General features: G+C 42.3%; 1 protein-coding gene across 1 annotated transcript in view; it reads right to left on the reverse strand.

Annotated features, from left to right (window-relative positions):
- pard3ba (par-3 family cell polarity regulator beta a) overlaps positions 1-25276 on the reverse strand; it is a 215458-nt gene that overhangs the window by 164679 nt on the left and 25503 nt on the right. The window contains exon 3 of the mRNA XM_033616106.2: positions 7816-7990. Coding sequence (XP_033471997.2) covers positions 7816-7990 — 175 coding nt within the window. The remainder of the gene's footprint in view (positions 1-7815; positions 7991-25276) is intronic.

The following is a 25276-nucleotide window of genomic DNA, read 5'->3' on the forward strand; positions in this document are numbered from 1 at the left end:
GATGAACGACACCACATTATATCAAACTGCAAGGACAATAGGTACAGTACATAAAGTAGCAAAATACCTTCACTACCACAAGGCCAGCCGGACTAAATAGCCGCACCTGTTTAACTGGATTCTGTAGATTTTAAAGATACTGAATGATGGACTGTAAAACACTTATTTCCAAAGCGGCTACAATGGATTTTCAGAATGAGCTCTACAAATAGGCCTCAGCTTGTGACAGCACGCATACTTCACCACAATGTCAATGATGCAAGTTTGTGAAGTGACCAAGGCCGCTTCATGGTCACAGTCAGGGTCCATTAGCCAGCGGTCAGCCCCATAAATCCTCCTCCATTTATCCAGTGGAGTCAAATCCACCTCCATCAATCCTCCCACCACTTAGAGCCCCAGAGCCCGGCCATGTGAAGGAACCTGAGGGTCACTGGCTTTGACCTCTGACCTGCGTTGACCTACGGAGGGTCAAACGGTGTCACAGAGGGTCAGAGATATTGATGAGAGTGACAGTTTTAACTCTCTTAGGTCAGCCACTGTTTGGTGGGTTATAAACAAGATTGGCTCGGAGCCATTACTAATCAAAGGTGACTGGGCTGCTGGAAATAGGCTTTAGCTTGGGTTAAGGCTTTAACAGAGTGTACCCTTTTACATGCCTGAAAAATAGTGCCATATGTCCACATGCACCTGCAACTAACTGAACTACTTATGTGGAGTGGTATCTCCATGACAACAGCATTTTTAAATGTTGGCATTCATAAATCTGGATGGTGTTTACTGAGAGGAATTTAATGAGATTTAAGTAGGGTTTCATACATCTTCTATTTGTACATACAACATGAGTGTGTCTGGCATATAAGACACTTCCTTGGTTGATACTGTCGCAGACAAATTTCCCAATGTCGGAATAAAATCATAAGAATTGTACTTTGGTGCACACTTCTTGCACACACTTTGGTGTAAGGTGGTCATAAAGCTCAGTCAGAGCTGTCTTAAGACAATCTTTTTCTCCTCTTAACATTCTGGGCAAAATCCAAAATGTAAAATTGGCAATACTGTCGACATGTGACAGCCTTTATCTTGTGTTTCTACAGTTATATGTTTTTGCGGACATGTAAGGAATTGTTAACACGTCGTATTTATTAAAGGGTATTTGGTGTAACGTTGTTTAACAGGGGCTAGACAGGAAATGACATCAAAAGGAATTTCGTTGTAGTCTTGCAAATGGGAACCTTGCAAGATCCCCCGTTTTTGTGGAAATCTTTTATCGTGACTAATAACTCGCATTGTCTTCAGCTAGCTGACTTTATACTTTTCAAAGTCTTTAAAGTCCTCTAGTGTATGATAGGCATTATTCTTTGCATTCTTAAAGGGATAGTTTAGATTTTTGGGGTTGTATGGTCAGTACATTTAATACAGTAGATGTCAGTCGGCACGCCCCCAGTTTGGAGAAGCAGACTGGAGTCTAACATGGAAGCTAAGTAATGTACTGCTGTGGATGGGGGCCAGCAACAAAAAGCCCCACCTAAAAAAATCTGAATCAGTTTAAGTTAACTCTATATTGAGAGTATTTTCACTGCTTAACCTTAATGTCAAACAGTGATTTCCAACCAGAAAATGAAGCCTTTATATTGCTCTCTTCACAGCCAGACTCCATTGAGAAAAACAGTGATTTAACAGAGCTGAACACAGGAGCTGCTGGTCTACTGCTGCCTCGAATAGTTCGTAAATCTGTGTAACTGTGTGAATTTGGTGCTTAAAATGGTTAATAAACATTAATCACAATCACACACTAACTAAAAAACTAAGCAATTGATCGAAGCAGCAATAGACGCAGCTCCCATGTTCAGCGAGCTAAAATTACTGTTTTTGTCAATGGAGTCTGGTAGCTTTGACGAGAGTAGATGTAGAACCGCAGATGTTCACGGCTACCCCATCGGAACAAGCTGTCTGACGAAAAAGGTTTAAGTGGTGAATATACTCTCAATATAGTATACACTTAGACTGATTTTGATTTTTTTGGTGGGACTTTTTTAGGTGGCTAAAATATATTTTGTTGCTGGCCCCCATCCTTACATATTAGACTCCACCGTCCCTGCTTCTCCAAACTGGGGGTGTGCCCACTGATATCTACTGTATGTAATATACTGTTTATGGATAAGAACCTCATACAACCCCACTTCAAAAAATCCAAACTATCCCTTTAAGGTCAAAAACAGAGGTGTTCCACATCTATGGTGCAGAAATCACTGGCTTTAGATGATACTTTGTTGAATCTAATAGTGCTGCTTGACCAAATTGTTTCTGATCTAAAACAGGTCTTGTGTTTGATCAAATGATAAAAACAAAATCTGTGGAAGCTACAGAGAGACTTGGTCTCTAATCAGCAGTGTGGCATCCGTCGCCCTCCGGAGCTGAACATTTCATGCCCTGTGTGCATCGTGAGCAGATTTTTCATTTATTTTAAGATCACAGACATTTTCTGACTCCAACATGCAGTCTTCTGCCAAAAGGGTGGAGAGGAGGTGGAAGCACTATAACTTTGGGTGTATTTTAGGTCGGCTAATTTGATGCCAACTGTACAGCCGCAACCACAAGGTACCCTGCAACTTTAAATCCACGTCACCCACCAAACTCATCTCGGCGACCACTTCAAGGCTGGAGAAACAAACGGTAACACACTGAAACACACCCCGGTTGTGTTCCTCCCTTATCTTACTGTTGAGACTCGTGTAACTGGAGAGACCCTAAAGAGGCCGTGTGAACTTTGCCAATTCTGTGTTTACATCTTCTTTTGACTCTCCATCTGTGACTCTCTGCTTAACGAGGCTGCTTATTCAATTCTGGGAACACAGATTTATTTTAAGAATTTTCGTCTTGTTTTCAGTTCTGTGAAAGTTCTGCGGTGCTAGTTCACTGCCGGGGCAGGATGGAAACAAGGATGCATCATATTTCTTTCTGACTGTGTGTGTCACGGTACACGTTAATCACTGTGTGTGCCTTTATGCACATTTATCACAAACAGTGGCTGTGCTTCTGTGTCTACTGTTTCTATATTTGTGTGTGAGTGTGTGTGTGTTTTCATGCCTCAGGCCAGGGTGGTCTTGTTTCTCTCCCAATCGATAGAGCAACCCAGCTCAGGCTGCTCATGGGATGATGCGATAAGGACTCTCTTCCTAGAAGTGTGTGTGTGTGTGTGTGTGTCCGTGTAGCAGCGGATCAATGCAGGTCTAATCATCCCACTGGGGCAGTGTGAAGTCCAATCACCCTGTTCAAACAAGCAGTCCAACCTGACACACAAACACTTTGATGCCTGACTGATTACTGAATTACGCCTCGTCCTGTCCACCACCACTCAGTGCGATTAGATGCACACTATAACCAGATTATTGGGAGTAACTCGATTAAGGTGATAGTGTGATTAAAGCGTTCACATGGTTTGGTAACCCCAGTTTACACGATTTGTTGATAAGTGGGTTAATGTCTGGGAGGGTGTTGTCGCCATAGGTGCATATTGTTAACTGGGTTATTTTGTCACATGAGCAGAATAAAGTTCTGATGATGCCACAGATGCTGTTATTTTTAATACTGTGGGACAAGTCTTAATTTGTTATTAGTAAGGCAAGATCTGAAGCTATGAGGAGCACCTTATTCATGTGACGACAAAGCAAATTTAAAGACAGTTAGACTTGATGGACACTAGAGACACTGCTGGCACTGGAAACAGGCTAATCGGGGCTAAACAGCTAATCACAGAGTATGTTTTTGACCAGCTATGCATTTCCGTCTATTGTTCAACGTTGCTACTTTTACATTTAGTAGAACAGTAGTATGACTACTTTTCTGTACCGCAATAAAGCCAATAAGGTATTGAAGCTACATTGGTTAGCTAGCTTCTGTACTCGGCACCACCCTGGTGGGTTGGGAGATAGCTAGCTAGCGTCACTGCTCGTTCAGCAATTACCACTGGTAAGAGTCCCAACCTCTGGTGGGGTTGCTGTGGGTCCGTCCCAATACTCACACTTCCCCTCAAATTTGGCCCTAGCCCTTGTTTTTGCATGTTCCCACGAAGGGCTAGGGTGTCCCGAACTTCAGGGAAGTGCTTTTCAGCCCTTAAAATCCCCATTTAATTTGAAGGGCCGTGCAATGCACACTTACGAACCCATCTCAACTGAAGGGAAGATTGGATTTCCCAGGATGCATTGCCAAACTATCCAGCCAGGCAAGTTTTCCAGGAAGTTGGCAGCCTCCATGAGAAGCCATTGCACAATTTTAAGTACTATTTTCGCAAATAAGCATGTACAAATTCCGAGCCGATACGAAAATCTACAGAGTTCTCCATGCAAGAAGCCTACGTCGACAATACATGTGACGTAGGTGAACACGTCTGTTACGCTAATTTACATGAAGTGGCGTCCCAATTCGTATGTAAAATGCCCGACCACTCAACACTACCCCTTCGTCGTTGAATCTTTCTGGCGAGTGCACTTGAAACCAAGGGGTAAGGTTAAGGGAAGAGAATTGGGACTGGCCCATTGTGTCCATCCTCCAGTCTCCCCGAAGGCTGCCCGCAGCTTAATTTTGAGCTGCAAAACCCCTTTAGCATTGTCAAGTATGTTATCACTCTTAGCTCTGTTACCATCCTCAGCAGAGTCAGCATGACTTATTCACTGGGGTGACCTGGGGGGACATCAGAGAGGGGGCAGTGGTGACTATATTTTCGGCTAGCCGTCTGTCTGTCAGCAAAAACTACATAGTATGAAATAAATTAAAAGCCGATACATTTACAAGACAAAGTTTTATCAACTCTAAATGGACAGCACTTCGAAACGGGTCCATGTCATTGGTTCGACATCCCATTAGTCCGACTGTCCGCGGTGCTGAACGGCTCGCGGCGGGCGTATGGTGCGCCGCGACCAGCTTGAGGCGGAGCAGGCTCACAGCTTATGAGTTTGTCACTTTCTTTTTCATTTTAACCCACACCATGATCTTTTCCTGACCCTAACCAAGTGGTTTTTGTGCCTAAACCTAACCAGACCTTAACCACAGGGCATCATGATGATTTCAGAACGGACTTCGGAACAATGAGTTTAATATGATCGGAACAATGGGCTGTCGAACCAATGGGCAGTTCCCCTTCGAAACATGGTGCTAAAGCTCATTGACTCAGTGGGGTGCCTGCCCTGAAGAAAAGCACCTCTTGTAGTTCACTTAATTTTGGGGTTTTTTCTTAAAAATTAACTGGTTAGTTATCAGTTAATGGGTGTCCGGTCACTGAAAGAAAAATTGCCTGATTGAAAACTACCTGACTATAATCATCCCTTTGTTACAATCATCCAAAACTGATGTTATCACAAACAGTCCGCATACTAGATGTGATGAAACACCCACTTAACCAATCTTGTTGCAGCAAACACACACAGACACACACTCCCCTGAGACCAGCAGTGGATGGGCGACACTGGTTCGGGGTTGGTTAACTCGCATGCTGGGGTTCTTTTGTCAAATTGCCTGTGTGTGCATGCATGTCTGAATGACAAAAGCCTCCTTATTGCATGAGTCTGGCTCTATATGAGGGGCGTCACAGGGTCACATCATAACTAAGTTAGTCAGGGTTCAACAGGGGTGGAGAGCAGGGTGGGAGGGGTGGAGGCAGGAAGAGGTCCCACTGGGTTAAAGACAGGGTGGGGGGGTTGAAATTAGTCCATTCACGCTCGGCTGGACCCTGGGCATGCTAACAGGTTACAGTGCTAATCTAGTTAGAGCTGGAAGCCATGCGGAGACGGGAGGTATCGGGTGGGGGTGGGGGTGATGGGTCAGAGTTGAGAGCGCCGGGTGGTAAGCCGGATGGCAGGTGGTTGAAGCTGAATAGTAGAGTAGGTGAGGAATGACTGGGTGGAGTGAAGAGGGGGCAGATAATGGGGCAGAGGGCAAATGTGGGCAGAGGGAGAGAGATGGCAAAGGGCAGGTGTGTGTATGTGTGTTTGGTGGCCAACAGATGGAGAGAGGAAAATGAAGGGGTGACTGGGTGGCCCGGTGATTAGACAGACCCAACCTCTCTTGTAATTCAAGACTTAATCAATGCAAGGCACTGACGTAGAAAAGACTGACATGTAGAGTATTTATATTTACAGTAAAATGTATCTATAGCCAAAAGAGACTGACGCCCAGACACAGCAGATATTTCCCCAGAGGCTCCCTTTGCTTCTGACTGACTCGTCTTGTGATAATGTTTCCCACTGGAGAGGCACTATCCCAAGATGGTGGGATGGCATTGTTGTGGAAGCGCGGTGGCGACTCCCCAGTCTACCTCAGCTAGCCTTGGTGAGTAAGCAGCCTTATTTTGAGCTACAAAAGCCTTAACTAGCGTATGTTAGCGCCACTAGCCATGCTAATGCTCAAGTGGTGCTAACAGAGCAAGCAGGGATAACATGGTTTAACAATGCTAACAAGGTTTTGCAGCTCAAAATGTCGTAGTTAACTCACCGAGGCAACCTGGGAGGAGATCGGACAGTGTTTCCACAGCGAAGCCGTCCCGCTATCAGGAGTCAGGACAGCGCCACCGGAGGTAAACGCTAAAGAAGCCGGGTCATGAGCTAGCTCCCACCCTATCAGAGCAGAGCTGCAAAGGCTAGCTAACCTGTATAGCATGCATACCTTTTTAGCTTTGTTCTTAATGTGGCACAACAGAGTGCTCGTACTGCTACTAACTGAAAAGAAGTGACATTAACCGATAGACCAACATGCTCAACTGGTCAAAAATATTCTCTGCTGGTAACTACTGACATCCCAATCTTTACAAGAACACACTTGAAGTCCTAACCTTCCTGCAAGACTTATATAAACACAGAAGAAGACACGTTCTCCCACAGACATTTCAGTCTTTCTTTAGCATTCAGAGAGAGAACTGACATCACTCTGATGATATTTTGAACCTCTAGTAAACTGAGTCAGCTGTCATCTTTGATCAGGGTCAGCTTTTCTAATTTTAACAAGGTTGTTCATCATCACTCTCTTCTCGAACTTGTCTTACCTGAGCTCTCACTGCACTCAAGAGAAGTCTATGCAACGATGGGGCTGGCAGATACATCAACACTGTCAATATCGTGATATGGGACTAGATATCATCTTAGATTTTGGATATTGTATTATCACAAGTGTTGTCTCTCCCTGGTTTCATTCCCTGCTCAAGGCGCCACTATTCCACTATATATCTTTACATCGCAAATAGCAGTTTAGAATATAGAACAGTGGCTAGACAGAAGTGAATAGTGGCACTGAGATAAGTCTCTCTCAGACATTTTAGCTAAACGCTTTTCAGTCCTCATTATACGTTATATTAAAAAAACACCCTGCAGCGCCGCATTTGTGGCTCTCAGTCTGAGCAACGTGTGAAAACAAGAACAAACTAAGTAAAGAACGTTAAGCGAGGATGACAGGAGAGAACGCTGCGTCAACACTGCATCTGTTTTCACACACAATCAAGTTACAGGCAAAAATCTCTCCTTACACAGTAGGTTCAGCTTACAGCTGTTCCATAATGTACTTTTCTGACTTTCTCTCTCACACGCCTACACACACACACACGCGCACACACCTCCGGCTGTCTCAGCACGCTACACTTTCTCACATGCACAAAAATGGCAAAGTGTTGATTGAGCTTTAGTTTGTCAGGTGTTTGAGATTTCTGCAGAAACATCTCTTAAATTTAAAACTGGAACCTCTGTTGTTCGAGAGAACACTGAATTATTCATTTGAAAATATTTTCATGAGATGAAGCTGAAACCTTGTGCAGAGGAAAACAGTTTGACATACTGCGTTTGAGGATGGCCTCGTTGACTTCGATCTCTCCTGTGCCCGGCTCCTGGAACTCCAGGTGGGGATAGTAGTGGAGGGGTTCAGGGCTGGGGGCGGCACTGGAGTAACCATTGGACATGGTCTCTCTGGGACTGTCCGTCCTCTCGCGCTGGACGTCAAACACTGCCACCAGCTGGAAGAGACACACAGAGTCAAAGATATTAAACGTAATGTTCACACGATCTGAAATGAACAAGCTTTCCTCAAGATGAGCGTGACAGTCTAAACAATGCAATTTCTGGCACATGAACAAGCTGGAAACAGGCAGCCAGGTTATATAGCGTCTCCACTGTGCCATGATCACAGAGAGGCTTTTATGTGATTTATCTTGCCAACAGTGGGGATGCAACCTGCTTCGTTCTGCCAAGTGTGCAGATGTGTGTGTGTGAGGCGAGCAAACAGAGCTGGATTCACAGCTCATTCGCTCTGAAACCTCTTACAGTGCAGAACACGCCAGCAGATGCCACTTCAGCGACACCATAACTTTCTTTGTTTTGAACAAAGGACAGAAAAAATCTGACCAGCACAGGCCGGTTCAGAGGAGTTAACACGCGAGGCGAGGCAAGGTGTGTATGTATGAAATTAGCAGTCAAATGAGATCTGACACGAGAATGAGAAGCTGTCAAACACAATGACACGGCTGCCACAATGAGGCGGCGGGAAGAGATGGGGGCGCCAAATGAACAGGGGATGGAGGGCAGAGGGACGACAAACAATCCTAATTGAGACAGGGACATGATGGCAGATAGAGCGAAGAGGAGTGAGTGTGTGCCTGTGAGTTGACTTGCGGGGCCGTGCCATCGTGGCTATGTGGTTTGATAAATGGGCGCGTGGCGGCGTGACGCTCTCATTAGACGGTGCGGGTGAAGGAAATGACCACTTAATGAAAAGCAATAACTGCAATGGAACAAGGGATGGAAATAAAACAACAGATGAGTGGAGGACGTCAATTAAGGACGAAGGAGCACGAAGGCTGTGTGTGTGTGTTTGTGTGTGTGTGTGTGTGCGTGTAAGTGTTTAAGTGTGTATAAACAATAAGCACGGAGGAGGCGGCAAAATATGTACCATCCATCACGCTGTGACGCCGCCTCTCACCTCAACCTCCCATGATTCAATATCCTCATGACACCTGGTCGACGCCATGCAAAGGAGATTTGTTTGCTGTGTGTGTGTTTGCGTGTGTGTGAGCATTACAGAGAGTGAGTGAAAGAAAAGATGAGGAATTGAAGGGCTGGCAGACGCAGAGAAAAGAGAGAGAGAGAAAAGAAAAGACCGAACGCCAGGAAAACAATCTGATTGGCCGCTTGATGGATGCTTCTTGAGCTCTTTCTCTCTTCTTTATCTGCTTTCCTCTTTCTCTCCTTATCTCCTTCCCTCCCGAGCCTCTGTCTCTTTCTCCAAACTCGCTGACAGCATCAATCAAAGGAGAAGTCTCGGAGCGTAATGTGATGTGCGCGCACACACGCCGGCGAGCGCGTACGGAGACACAGTGATGAGCTCCCCTCAAAAACCATTTATTCGCTTCGAACAACAACAACAACTTCTTTTAATGTGCGGAGGGGTGATGATGATTTGCTTTCCGGGAGTTTATTTTTTATGGCTGACACAGGCAGGGAGTGATGCAGATGAAGGCTGCCCTGCTGCTTCCACTCATCACTCAATCAAACACAAAGTATCAACAAAATGAATCATGCATTGCTTCATTGGGAACAAGCTGGAGTATAGAAAAATGGACCTTTTAAAGGCAGTGTATTTTAGGACTGCATTGATCACATACTTTGTAACCTGTCACCTTTTATTTGACCCGCAATCTAGTTTGAAATCTTCCGAGTCAAAGATCTATCAGATACAAAAACACAATTTACTAATTCATTAAACAGACAAGTAAAACTTGTAATGCTGAAATGGACCCAGGTCCGTATGGACTAACAGGGTGCCAACTTAGCTGACAGCTGATGGGTGCTGATGAGGGTCAAACTGAGGTGAGACAAAGAGTGTCAGTGTGATAAAAGGCCGATAGCGGATCTTCACTTATTGAGCGACCTGTCACTTTCTGACAAGTTTGAATTCAAAGCAGCAAATGCAGTTCCACAAAAGAAGAAAATGAAAGCTTGCAGATGGTACAAAGAGGAAATAAGATTGCTGTTGTGTGCCTCCAACAACCAGTCTAGTTGCAGTTTAAATCCAAGTCTGTTCAGACTCATATGTAGCCATGACAGTGGAGAATGCTTCCAGTATGGATGTTGCTGCAATACGTTGATGATTCACGAACATCTGCCCCCCCCCCCCATTATGATGTCACAGGTAAGTTGACCTTTGACCTTTTGGACATAAACTGCCATCACGTCATCATTTTGTCCAATTAGACATTTGTGTGAAATTTTGTCATAATAGGCGTATGAATTCTTGAGTTATGGCCATAAACATGTTTTGTGAGGTCACGGTGACCTTGACCTTTGACCACCAAAATCTAATGAGTTCATCCTTGAGTCCAAGTGGACGTTTGTGCCAAATTTAAGGAAATTCCCTTTAGACTTTCTTGAGATATAGTCTTAACGAGAATGAGATAGACACAAGGTCACAGTGACTTTGACCTTTGACCACCAAATTCTACACAGTTCATCCTGATGTCCAAGTTTGCTCCAATATTTAATCAGTTAATTAGTGAGTCCAAGTGAATGTCCGTGCCAAATTTGAGGAAATAATTTGAGGAAAGTACGGGTTCACAAGAATGAGACGTATGCAGGGTCACAGTGACCTTGGACACGTGCCAAATTTGAAGAAATTCCCTCTAGGCATTCTCGAGATTGCGTTCACAAAAATAGGACAGATGGACGGAAGAGGGGCTTACATGGGTAATGACAGTAGGACAAATTTGAGGAAACTCCCTGGAGACTTTCTTGAGAAACAGTGTTAATAAGAATGAGAGGGACACACGGTCACAGTGACTTTGACCTTTGACCACCAAATTCTACATAGTTCATCCTAATGTCAAAGTGGATGTTTGACAGCAAGCCAAACTCCAATTCACAAAGACATCAGAGTCAGGATGTAACATTCAAGCTCCTTTATTTATTGCCGACTCAACTTTGTGACCACGGAGTGAAACTAAAATAACAAAAAATATATTGTTGAAAAGTCTATACAAAGGGAAGGCATCTGCACAGGCATGGTTCGCTTAGCATAATTAGCATTAGCATAATTAGCATGCTTGGTTAACATGAACAGTGTTAACATTAGCATCTTTAGCATTAGCACTGTTAGCAGGAGCATCGTTAGCATTATCGCTGTTAGCATGGCAAAATCATAGTTAGCACAGTTTTGAGAATAAACCAAAAAGGAAACTAAGAGATACCACAAGAGTTTATTTTCACAATATATATATTAAGTGGTTCACAGCATGAGGGTTAAATGCTTATCAGTGACAAATCAACATGGCTGAATTAAACTCCACTCGAAATCCACTTCCTCCAACAACGAACACAAAAAGGTCTCACAAATACTGGTTGCTGAGATGGTGGCAAAGGGATTCGAGCTTACAGTCAATGCTTTCCGAGGCTAAAAAAAAAGATCACAGCAGACAACCCTCTGATGGCTGGAATGGTATGATACTGAGGCCTGAGGCCGACAGAGGCTTTATAACTTGCTGTGGGTAGGACTGCCTGTCGATGGGACTTCCTGTTGGGAAGTCTACGCAATTCAATAAACTGCCAAAGAGGGCACCAAAAAGAAGGAAATGCCTGAATGGCAGAACACCCTCAAAGGGTTTCTGAGATATGTTGTTCATAAAAATTGGACGGACAGACAGACAGACAGACAGACAGACAGACAGACAGACAGACAGAAAGATGGAAGGATGGATGGACAGACAACCCAAGACCTAATGCATTAGGCCATGCCTGTAGCCAGCACAGGGTCATAAAAAGTCTGCAGGGTAAAATATCGCTAAGAGTAAAAGAGAAAATGCCTTTTTTTCTTTTGTTTTGCTGTAATTTGAGTGAACTGACCCTTTAATATAATGAGATTTACTCCCTGTTGTTACAGAACTGCTTTGTTTAATGTACGACTAAAGAAGCTGGTTTCAGAAACCTCATTAGAGAATATATTCTAGCTATCAGCCAGACGAGACTACAATCACGAGCACTGTGAAACACTACAGTGGTGGAGGAAACTTGGGAAAAGCATATTTTTCAGTGGTTTGAAATTCAGTCCTTCAAACGAAGCGCCAACATGCTCTTTTGGAGGACCCTGTGCCCCAGGATGAAGAAAAACACCTTGAGTGGCTCACAGTGTGTTTACTTAACACGCAGGTTTCTCTCCGTCCCCCCTGACTGTGATTAGTATTCCAGGAAACAAATCGCCTTATTTTTCCTGCTGCGTCTGTGGGGGGATATTGATATGGACCTGGGGAGCCTGCATGTCAACTACTGCTGAATAATGTGACCCCTTTGTCTCATTTCCATAACACACACAAACACACGCGCTCACAAACACACACCGATACCCGAGCCAAATACAAATGGCTGAACCCTTTATATTGTCATGTTATGAGCGTCTGTAAATTGCGACGCGCTGTGTGTATCCAATGTGACCAGACTAGCTGGGAAGACTGTGTGTGTGCTGCAGAGCCAAAGCGATCATGACATACATGAAAGCCATTTACAATAACATGCATGAAGCAGGGAGCGAGATAAACACTGTGTCTGTGTGGATTCTTGTGCTAATGCACCGCCCCGGGCTCAGAGTTATGAAATGTTGGAATGTATGTGCCCTGTGGTCGATAGATGCACTCTTATTTTACTGAATTTCATAGAATGGCAAGCATACACCCACTCTACATATTATTATTTTTGTTCTATTTTGATAAACTGAGGCTCTTATTCAGAACGTACTGAGACATTTTCCAATGAAGCCGTGCAATTTTCTTGTTGTTTAACCTTCTGTGATGGAGTAGGCTTAAATGAAAAAGGAAGTAAACCTAATTTTTCAAGAGCGATACTGACAGTCCTTTGAGAATGGGGGTAAAAGCAACACTTATCACAGTACATTAGTGTCACAATCTTCACTGACTTCACTGTCGCATCGAAAGTCAGCTAATGTTGGCAAAAATGCTAACACTAGCTGCATCAGGCAGAGTTCGTCTAATATCACATCAGAGATATTTTGAAGATGCATGCATTATCATTGGCCAGAAAATATCAACGTTCCTTTGTTTATGTTGTTGCTGTAAGGCTACATGTCACCCGCATTTCGATATACTTGGATATACCTAATGTCTAGCATCAACGTTTTCCCCCAGAAAAGTTGCTGACAAGGGTCTTTTGACAGGGGCTGGCGTCCAAGAGTCTTTTTTTTAGGGGTGGAACGGTGTACGAAATTCACAATTCAGTATGCACCTTGCTTTGGGGTCACAGTTTGGTACATTTTTGGTGAATCCGCTTTTACGTCTGAAACCTCTGGTCTAGAACGGGCTTGAGACGCGCCCTCGTTAAGGACTTGTCTCAGATTCCGGAGGTACTCTGTTATCCTGAAGCCTCCTTAAGAAGTCTGATCCCGTTTGATTCGGCAGTGGGAACCTCTGGTACCACAGGGAAAACAACAAACTTGCCAAAAATGCTTGTTTTTGTCTGGTTCCACTTCAGGCAATGCCCTTGTAAATGACATGTTCGTAGCCATCCTTAGAGCTTGGCCTCATAACGTAATGATCACAGAATTACAGATGGAATTGCAGAATTGACATTATCCCCAAATGTCACGCAGGAAGTATCAGTTACTGACAGTTTGGCTAGCTAGCTAAGGTTAGCAGGTAATGTTAGCTTGTCATAGTTGGAGGCGTCAGGGTAAAGAACCTGTCGTTTTCCTTTTGTGCATTTCTGTTTCAACCAACAGATGTCAGGGAAATGTTTCCAACTGCAACACTGTAACTGTAGTTTAAAAAACATCTTCATAATATATAAAAATGCTGATGCTTAGGCCAGATGGGGGTCAACGTAGGCCCGGCAGCCCGCCAGGCTTGCAATACACTGCTTCATGTTGTATGTATCCTTCCATCTCAAGGCTCAGGCAGACGTTCTGCACTGAACGTCCGCGGAGAGACACACAGTGCTATTCATAGTACAACTGACAGTCCTGTTTCGGCCCCCGGCAGTGAGAGGGAGAACTGGGAGGTGAGCTTACCATCCTCCCACTGCCAACATCGGGTCAAAGTGAAACAATGCTGCTGGGTCTAAAGTGAAAGTTTGTCAAATATCCAATTTAAAACTAACTTCACTGTTTTGGACTTGAGTAGAGTGGGGAGCTTTTTGTCAAGCTTGTCTGACCTAGTAACAGTAACTAAGGAGGGATGGATTTGGGGATTGGTCCATTCAGGACCACCAACCCTGCGAATAATGGACGACCCATTCCACCTGCTGAATGCCACAGCTGTGGCTCTAAACCTTCGAATCACAGGATCAAAAGTATTATGCTTGAGATAAAGTAGTCCCTGATTGATACTGTGAGGTTGTTAAAGGGGATGAATTAACTCTTAAGAGGAATTGTCAACTCATTACACTCCGTTTCAGTCAACGAGCTTAGTGTAGCGGGTGGATTCAAAGGCCTGGACCAAGGCAAACTCTTACTAGTCACACCTTTGCTTTTACTGCTATGGCATGTTAAAAAAGGTCTGTTTTCTGAGGGTATCAGGTAAAATACACCATCACGCCAACAGCTGCTTTTCAAAAGTATCTCAGTAAAGTCTGTGACTTCCTGTTTATTACAGTGGCTTCCTAAAAGCAGCAGGATGGAGTGAAGTCACGGCAACCTTCCACCCTGCTGACGTGACCTTGTGTGGGGCACCGACTCCCTCACAGCCTCCAGGTTGCTGTGCTGTAGCCAAACCTGACCTTTAACCTCCCCATCACTACGAGAAGAACTGATTTCTGCACTGTGATCGATAAGCTTACACATTATTGTGATCCCTGTGAATGAGACTGCTTTCCCACCGGCTGTCAGAGCCAATCAGACGCAGAGTTTGCATGCGTCATGGTTACAGTTTTTGAATTTTTAATAGCCGGGATATGAAATGATCCCAGCTGCTGTAAACAGTAGACGGTGTTTACATGTTGCGACTGACAGACGGAACAGTTGAGTGTCTTAAATAATTGATGTACTTGCTAAGAATTAATTAGCCAAATGCAGCACGTCCTGTGTGGGATACACTGGGGAGGGACACACACACACAAATAAATATATAGATGCAATCAGGGGTGTTCACGCACTGTATAATGTCATTATTTAAAAATACACACCACAAAAACACAAATGATTCAGACAAGTGTGGAGATGCACACACTTGTATCAGTTTGAGGATGAACAGTGCCCCCTTGCTTTATTCAGCTGCTACTGCACACTGGTCCCACTCAAGCCTCTGGTCTTTACATAAGCATCAGCAAAACACACACACACAATACTCACAAACAAATATACACACTTCCCTATTTCATCCGCTGGTACTAATCAACCCATTTTTCTTCTCCTCTCTCATCGCTGTCTAGCACTGCTGTGTGTTTTTGTGTTTGTGTGTGTGTGTGTGTGTGTGTGTGTGTGTGTGGTACCAGTCTATTGAGATGCTCTGCTTTTGTGCTGTTGTCATTTATCTTACGACTGTCCCCCCTCTCCTCCGTTTTCTCCCTCTCACGCTATTCTTCATTCTTTCTTTGAACGAGAGATGCATAATTCAGAAGGAGTGCGCGGCATCCTGACAGTAGTATGGTAACCCAATCATCTCTCACACACACACACACACACACACACACACACACAGGGGCACTCATATATACAGTACACACACATGTCTGACTCGCACACACTTTCTCCACTAAAGTACAGGTTTACAAAGACTATTTTAGACATGTGCTTTTTCAAGCGCTAAAATCTGAATCACAGAGAATAAACCTCCCACTCGCAGTGTCTTGACTTGACTGCAGAAAATGAAAGCCTTCACCACCCTACCATCTGACTTGGCGTATATGTTTCTGAATGGCTCACAGCTAAGTGCGGTTCAGTTTCAACCGATGGAAGTCAAAAACAAACACGTTCTCCATACTGTACGGCTCCTAACATTCGTGCATGTGTTGTTCATTCTCTGAATTTCAAGCAGCTGAGGTGTGAAGAGGCTGGAAAAGTCGAAATATCCCCTCCGTGCACGAATTAGATGTTCAACAAAGAGCAGATAAGATGTGTAGAGAATTGCTTTCTCCGTGGTTGTGAAGCAGGATGAATATTGACAGTGCGCAGGTACAGAGGGGTGAAGTGTCTCTTGATATCCATGGCATTGTGTGAGAAACGGCAATCAATTTGAAACAAGGTGTAAACGGTTATTTGCTTTTTTAATGGACTGGCGTACTCTTGTGTATGAAGAGCACTGGTGTTGAAGTTGCAGCTGCTGGCTGGATATTCTAATGTACAGCTGATGTTTCAGTGTTTGAAGTAGATTACCCTCTAATAATGAACAACTGGCAGGACACAGGGATGCATCAGTCACACTCAAGGTATCACAGTTTGTTCCATGTGGGACGTATAAATTTATTATATCGCAAACGCTGAGAGTAATTGTTATGTCATGTTTCATTGTTATGTCGGCACAAACATGATACATCACACACACTTCCTGCCTCTCCTGCACTTATTTTATTATAAAAATTCTTTACTTAACTTAATAACAATTATGACAGTACTTTATTTAACTTCATTATAATAGTACTTTATTTAACTTTATTATGACAGTATTTTATTTAACTTCATATAACAGTACTTTATTTATCTTTATAATGATAGCACTTTAACTTTATTAAGACAGTACTTTATTTAACTTTAAATAACAGTACTTAATTTAATGTTATTATGACAGGACTTTATTTAACTTTAACTTTATTATAACAATACTTTATTTAACTTTAACGTTATAACAGTACTATATTAAACTTTATCTAACTTTATTATAATAGTACTTTATTTAACTTTAACGTTATCATAACAGTACTATATTAAACTTTATCTAACTTTATTATAACAGTACTTTATTTAACTTTAACTTTATTATAACAGTACATTATTTAACTTTAATGTTATCATAACAGTACTATATTAAACTTTATCTAACTTTATTATAACAGTACATTATTAAACTTGTTTTTCACGGTTTTATGACAGTACTTTATTAAACTTGTTTTTAACTTTATTATAACAGTACTTTATTAAACTTTAACGTTATCATAACAGTACTATATTAAACTTTATCTAACTTTATTATAACAGTACTTTATTTAATTTCATATAACAGTACTTTATTTATATTTACAATGACAGTACTTTATTTAACTTTATTATAGCAGTACTTTATTTATATTTACAATGACAGTACGTTATTTAACTTTAAATAACAGTACTTTAACTTTATGACAGTACTTTAACTTCAAATAACAGTACTTTATTAAACTTTATTTAACTCTATTATAGCAGTACTTTATTTAACTTTAACGTCATCATAACAGTATTATATTAAACTTTATCTAACTTTATTTAAACTGTACTTTAATTTCATTATAACAATACTGTACTTACCTTTATCATAACAGTACTTTAATTAACGTTTTACTTATTTTTTTTCTTTAACTTCATTATAACAGCACGTTAAATTAATTATAATAGTACTTTATTTAACTTTATCATAACAGTGCTTGGGGCAGCAGTAGGTCATTGGGGTGGTCGTAGCTGAGTCCCTGTGGACCTGGATTGAACTAGACTGTCACCATTTCAAGTGCCCATATGAACCAAACATGCCAATTTGTGCACCTGGGCACTGCCGAAGTGCCCCTGAGCAAGGGACCAAACCCTGCATTTCAGGCGTCTGTGTGTATTATCTAGAAAATAACAACAGAGTGAGTAAACTTTTCCCCCTGAGGAACTAATACAGGAATGCTTTCTTTATTTTCGTACTTATTTTTTTTTCTTTAACTTCATTATAACAGCACGTTAAATTAATTATAATAGTACTTTGTTTAACATTATTATAACAGTACTTTATTTAGCAGTTTTATGGTAGTTTAGAGAATATTCTAAAAATATCAATATATATATCATGTGTCCTGATGTAGTCTAAAAATAGAGATATTATTTCCAGGCCATATCGCCCTGCGCTAAATGCATCTACTCAGTGTAGCACAACGAAAACTGCAGGCAAACACCACACACATATACACTTACAAGTACTCAAACATGTACCAGACACTGATCCATGTTCAAGGACATACTGTACACTAAATACACACATTTACACACATACACACCATCAGAGGAATGCTTGTCCCCAGTTATTTAAACAAGTAGAAAATTGGTTGTGTTACCGGTGATCGCAGGGCTAATCCTGCTTCTACTCCGGCCTGAATCTATACAGGACACGACCAAATGTGGGATTTTACCTCTCAGGAACACACACACACCTGGCTCTGGGCCTGTACACACACACACATAAGATTAGAGAAGCAACCACAAAGACACACTGTCTCCCACTCGTGAACTGAAACACACAAACAGACACACAATCCGACTTGTCAAGCCCGTGGTGAGGGACTCCTTCAAAATAATGAATCATATACAGAGACATCCCTACTTGAACCTCTAAATGTTTCCGTCTTTCTGTTTGAAGAGATGCCAGCACCTCCAAATAGCAGCTAGTGCTTCCACATTGAACATAACGTCTCTTTGATGCTACTGACAGACTGATCTAAACACTAACACACCAAAGTAAATTCCTCAGTCTGTTGGTGCGGCGGTCTGCGCATTTGCATTCATTCAAATTTAGCAAATGATGACCCAGATCTCACACTCAAAAATAGCAGACGGGAGGGGGGGGGACATGAAAACAATGTCCAAGATGTTTTACTTATTTCACACAGACGGAAAAACAGACTTCTTCCTGACACAACAGACCCTCACTAGCACTCCTCTCTCAACACATATAATGCAGTACAATATGAAACTAGACAAAATATTATAAGAAATCAACCAGGAGAAGCCGGGATGTAGGTCATGTGTATTTCCAGCCGTGACAAACCAAAATTGCTTTTGGAAAAATATATATGGCCTATTGGCAGCTGGCTGAGTGCATGGCTGATCACTTTTTTGGGCAATTTAAATGGGCAATTTTGTCATCTTATTTTGCTAATTTAATAGCCTGCCTCCAAAGAATGAGTAGGAACCGCTGCTTAGTGGGCAGTGACAGCAGGGAAAAGAGTTGGTGCTTCTCCAAGTCAAGGAAGGATCCTTAAACAGCTGAATTTCAAGGAGGCAGCGTCATCGAATCAAGCCGGAGGACTGTTCCAATGTCAAGGATCCTTTGAATTCTACCAAGGATTGAGTCCTATCTTTAGAGAATTTTCAAGGAGGCATGTGTGTATCCTCAGCAGGCGTAAAGTACCCACAATTCTTTGCCCACAATTTGCTGGAATTGAAGGCGCACACCTGGGCACTTGCTAGCCTGTTCCAATGTGTTTACCGAATCTTAGGAAGGAGCCTTGCCTAGCCTCTATAGGACCTGACTTGGAAGGACTTGACTTTCAGAAGCAAAGTAGAGTTGATGATTTCTGGAACAGTGAAAAGCTTATCTGAGATGATTCTGTTGAGTTTACGATTGTTTCTGTAAAGTTTGAATGAAGTGTTTTAGGATGAGTAAACAAGGCAATTAAGCTAACGTTATTCTTAGTTTGGTAAAAGAGAAACTTGAATTAAGTAGGTGTACACTTGAAGACAGAAAATAGGTGTAAGAACTTTTAGTTTTTAGACATTCTTGGTTTATTTAGTTTATCTATTAGACTAAAAAAACAACAATTTTTTTTAGCTTTTTACACCATTCCCATAGATAAGCATATGCGTAAATGCGGCCCCCTTTACACCTAGCATCAACATGCGTTCTTTGCTATCGGATTGCAGTCGGATAGCGCTTGATCACGTACATTTATATCTGGTATTAATATTCGTCTCTGGTGTCCACATCCAGATCCGTTTGCTTTCCGATTTTGACATCACATCCTCCTCTTTTTCTTCTGCAAACATTTCCAGCAGCAGACTACAACGTTATATCCTGTGCGCCGCAATGACAACAACAACAAGATGTTAGCCACCCCTGAAGTCGTGTTATTGTATGGACACTTTTGTCAGACCAAATGGAGAGAGAGACACTTCGTCTCACTGTGACTCCATCCTCAGCTATCATCCGTGTTGTCTTTTTCTTGGCAGTCGCTACCTGGTGAGGGTTTTTGTTGTTGTCCAGCTGGCACACTTTACTTGCGCATTTTCGCCCACAGAGTTGTTGCATGTGGATGGATTGGACACGCATTTACATTTACACTTGTGTTCGACATGGTCACAGCGTCTCTGACTTCCTTCAGAAGTGGCTTGGCAGATTGGATAAAAATCCGTCTTCGATGCGTTTTGAGTGTATTTACACCTGTACATTCATGTGGTCAAGAGCAATCCGATTGCAAAAAACGCATGCTAATGCAAGGTGTAAAGAGGGTATGTGGGTTTTGCTATGTAGAATAAAATAAACTTTATCTGGCACATCCTCTTGACTTTGATCAAGAGGGTCAGTGGCAATAAATATCATTTGTACATAAGCACGTGTTCATTAGGGTTACAGATTGGAAATTTGGATTGTGGGACTTCATGGGAATTGTCACCAAAATCTGTTTGGTTTGTCTGAGCAAAAAAGAAAAATGCATAGCATCCGTTCTATCAGAAGTGGTACTGAGCATATAAAAAGTTTGGCACTGAAGGCTTTTCTTGATGGACAAGATGTTTTCACTCCTCTCTAGACTGGAAAGAGTTTGATAGATGAATGGTACATCTCGTCACCTGCCAAGTACTTTTTGTGTCCCCTTATCCAAACTTTTCCAATAATGGCTTCTCAGATAGTTCTGTGCAACCATCGCGTCAGGTTACGTTGAAAGTGGTTCAATAAGACTTGCAGACCTGTGTAGAACATTCAACAGGTGGTGTTATATGTATTCTGAGGAAGACATCAAACCCTTGCCCACCTACACCGACAGCTAACCACTCACCAACAGGTAAACAAAGATAAAACTCGAGCAAAGATTTTGGAGGAAAGAAAAATTTGCTGACCGAACAGCTTATTGTTCAGGCACACTGCCAAAAAGGTCTCTCTCTGTGCCTCCACACACTCACATCTGTCGCATCAGCCACAGTGATGGAGCACATGTGCACCAACTCAGAGTGCACACACACACACACACACACACACACACAAATAAACACACACACAAAGTGAGCCACCAGCTGAGATATTGCGGTGCCGGCTATGCACTGTGAAAGGCCACATTATTATTTATGCACACTCATAAAGGGAGAGGGTAAACTCTTCATAAATCACACATGCCCAAGAGGCCGAGGGAGAGACGGAGGAGTGAGGGGGAGATGTGGGGAAAGAGGGGGCGAGGGAGTGAGGGATGTGGGTGACAGGGGAGCTCCAGGCCTCGTATTTCTCAGGCCAGCAACACAAATATCAAACCGGCTCGTTCATCATCCCCGCACTGCAAACACATCAGTGGTGGTTACACCAGTCCTGTTCCGCATCTGTGGACATGACACACTGACACATGCACGGGAGCGTGTGCTCCCTCGGCGCGTAGGAAGTCATAACCTCTTTTTCATAAACACGCAGAAACACACATTCCCATATACACACAAACACCAGCTGAAATCGCACAGCTCTTTCCCCAAAAGTCGGAGCCTAATAATCAGCTTTCTTTTCCCTGTGGCCATCGCAGGGCCAGCTGCTCCCTCCAACCTCCTCCTCCCCCTCCATCCTCCCTCCTTCCTTCCTCCCGGGATCTGACAGAGAAATAGAAGGAGTGATTAACTCAGAGCTGCGAGGCTTGTGCCCTCTCACCTGTGGCTCTCTCCTCCACAGGCTGCCCCTCCCTCCTCCTCCTCTCTCCATCTGCCCTCCCTTGACATTACACTTTCATACCATACGTCACCTCTTTCTTCCTGCAAGCCTCCCTTTTTGCACGGACGAAGCTTTGAAGTGACGTTAAGGATGGTTTAAAGAGAAAAATCTGTACTTGTCATTATTATTATTCACTCACTTATTAACTCACAGGCTCTCCACTGTGGCCGTGATATAAATTCTATCCATTTGGTTTCCATTTCTGGGTCAGAGTGCCTCCATGACCTAAAAGTGCTTCTCCTCTGTGTATTGCTGATGGTGTTTTTCAGCTCAGATTACTTCTTTAGGGGTAAACAGTCTGCTTTCCTCCACAGTTGAGCCTGCTGATATATATATCAGCTATACATTACTGACATCAGTACCTGCCGTTGCCATGGAGAGCCAACATCCCTCACAGCCTGAAGGTGTACGGGAGAAAAAAACAAAACAAAAGCACCACCCGCAGAGTTTCCCTACACCCATCAACATATGTGCTCCTTCCCACACGCTTTCTTAGATAGTTATTGACTCGACATCAAAGCCTGGAGTAGAAAAGTAGGGTTTGTGCTGCGTTACATGTCTGCGAGCCTCACAAGTACAAAACACCACCTGACAGCACCATCCATCAGTATATATGGAGGTGAGGGGGCTGGAGCTGCGGCTGCATCGTTACCTTTTCACTAACATTAGTCTGAAAGGAGACGTACAAGTATATAATGTGTGTGCTGTATAATCTTATAGAGCAATATAATGAGCTCATTAACTCAGTGTATAATAGCTTCTAATTAACAATCAATGCAAAGACAATTACAGAGCTGAAACAATAAGTTCATTATTCCATTAGAAAATTAACTATCAGCTTTCCCTCTATATTAGGCATAACACCAAATTAAATACAGCATTAGACAAAGGGAACAGAGTATATAGCTGCTGCACAATGGTGAGGGTCTGTCGGCAGAACTTACAATAACTTAAAACTCAAGAAATTAAAATATCTTGGAGATCCTGCATCTCTAATCCACACAGCACAATGTCTGAGTTAGCATTAGCATGTTTATTCTGCATCACACAGTTTCCGAGGAGATGCAAATCCTAGTGGTCTCAGATTTTTTGTTTTTTTGTGGCGTCAAAGTTTTTGAGAGCATAAATAGAGATGTGTTGAGCTTTTCAAATTACAATCAGAGAGCGTGTGCTCGTAAATCACCCCTTAAACCTGTTGAAAAACTGCTGGAGAAATGAGTTTGCGTAGAGAAATTGTTTGTAGTTGCAGGAAAAAAACTGGAAAAAAAAGTGGAATTTTTATACAACCTGTCACTTTGATTCTAATTTCTGATACATGAATTATGGTGCGTTCGTTTTGTACTCGGAGGTCGGAAATTCCCAGTTCCCAGTCGGAAGTTTAAACTTGAACGCACCCTGAGATCGGATTTCCAACTTGGAAACTCAGAGCAACCGCATCAACCCCGACTTACGAAAGCAAGATGGCTGCCGGTCACATACATAGTGAGTAAACACTCTGCTAAAGTACTGTTCATAGCAATTTTATCTTATTTGTTTTACATTAGGTCAGCCATACCCATAGTACTGTTCAATTTTTATCCGTGGGCATGTTGCTACCCTGTCTGTATGTGCAAAATACCACATAGAGCGTTGTTATCAACTGATACTGCCAACAGTGGCTGCGGCTAGCCCAACGGTAGAACGGTAACGTTCTTGTTTTTTCCCGACTTGTTTAACCGTTGTCAACTAGAATGCAAAAACTGTTGTCACTTCCGACTTCCGAGTACAAAACAAACGCACAATTAGCCTACCTGGATTAGTTTGGAGATTAAAAAAAAAAAAACCCATAATGACTAAAAGTTGACTAAGGCTGCATCAATTTTTCTTGTTTGAAACATTTTGAATTTTTGCCAACTTAAACTACACTAAATCTGTGAAGGAATAATAAGCATTTCCACCTCAAGACCAAGACTAAATCTAAAATAGTTGTCGAAATTAACACTGTACATGAAGATAGAATTCAAAAATGTACTACAATACTGAAATTTACCACACTACCTCTACCATGTTGTCAAACTTTGGCCGTTTTCTCATGAATATTGGAGACTTATTCAGCAACAATTGGCAGTAGCGGTTTAGTTTACACTAAAACATTTTAATGCATTGTAGAACACAGTCTGAAAATGCTGTGCAGCAAATTTGGTGCCAATGAAGTGGAAAATGTGGGAGGAGTTTTAATTGGTTTTACAGTTCTTGAGAAAAACAGATTGATGGACTTCATACTTCCTGCTGGCCTGGAAATCCAGACTCAAATCTAGAAAGATTCTGAGTCTAGCCCTCACAGATATACCCTTCCTACCCAATGGGCGGCACTAGCTGAGGCATATTAAATGCCGCTGCATGCAACTGGATAGCATGATAGCCAATCAGAGCAAAAAACAAGGTGACGTATTCATTGCACTAAGCCCCATTTGTTTGTATACCAGTGGGGCTAACTGATATATTAAGCTTTTGCCGTATCCCGTCGGCAAAACAGCAAAAACGTCCTTCCTGGAAGCGAAGACTTCTAGGGCAGTCTTCTGTTCCTCTCAAGGAAAAAAAAAATAGGTGTAGTTGGCTTAGCATTTCTTCCAAAGCTAAATTGAATGGATGAGGATGTTGTTTACTTTTCTACAAAAGTGCAACCATCAGGACTATTAGCCCAAAGTGTTTTCTGAACAAACTTGGCATAGGACTAGACCTATTAGAATGTACAAAAAAAAGGGCAGATTTTATGGTCAGCAGAGAAGCAAAAGAAAAAAGAACAGCAAGTACAAACAAGGGAAGATGAAGAAGAATTAGACGAGGACAAAGAAGAACAACAAAAGCTGCACTGTCCCTAATAAAGAGGATAGAAAATATCAAACATAATTAGATTGTGCTTCTCAACTAAGTCATGGAAGGATCCTTTAAATTCTGAATTTCAAGGAGACTACGTCATCAAATCTCGCCAAAGGGCTGTCAAATTCAAATACTACCAAGGACCGAGTTTTTTTGCCAGAATTGAAGGCGGGGCCTCTTTAATGATGCACACCTGGGCTCACACTGGCTTGTTCCTATGTGTTCACCAAATAATAGGAAGGAGTCTTGCTGAGCGTCTGTAAGACCTGACTTGGAAGGACACGTCCAACCAATAAGCATCCAAGAGTATATGACCACATTTGGCGACCAGTGCAGATGTAGAAATTCTTATTGTATATATTCCTTGTAAATATAATGCAGTTTTCCATTTCATTTGTAACGTTAGTGCTTCTTTAATAAAGTTCTGACAACAGACCTATTAAATGATTTGTTATTCAAGGAATTTACAAGGCAAAAATTAAACTGCGTGTTCGAGCTTGCTGCTTTGCTGCTCGTCCGTTTCCTAATATTGTATAGAGAATATTTTGGGGT

The sequence above is a fragment of the Epinephelus lanceolatus genome, chromosome 24 (assembly GCF_041903045.1).
Source record: "Epinephelus lanceolatus isolate andai-2023 chromosome 24, ASM4190304v1, whole genome shotgun sequence".
NCBI lineage: Eukaryota > Metazoa > Chordata > Actinopteri > Perciformes > Serranidae > Epinephelus > Epinephelus lanceolatus.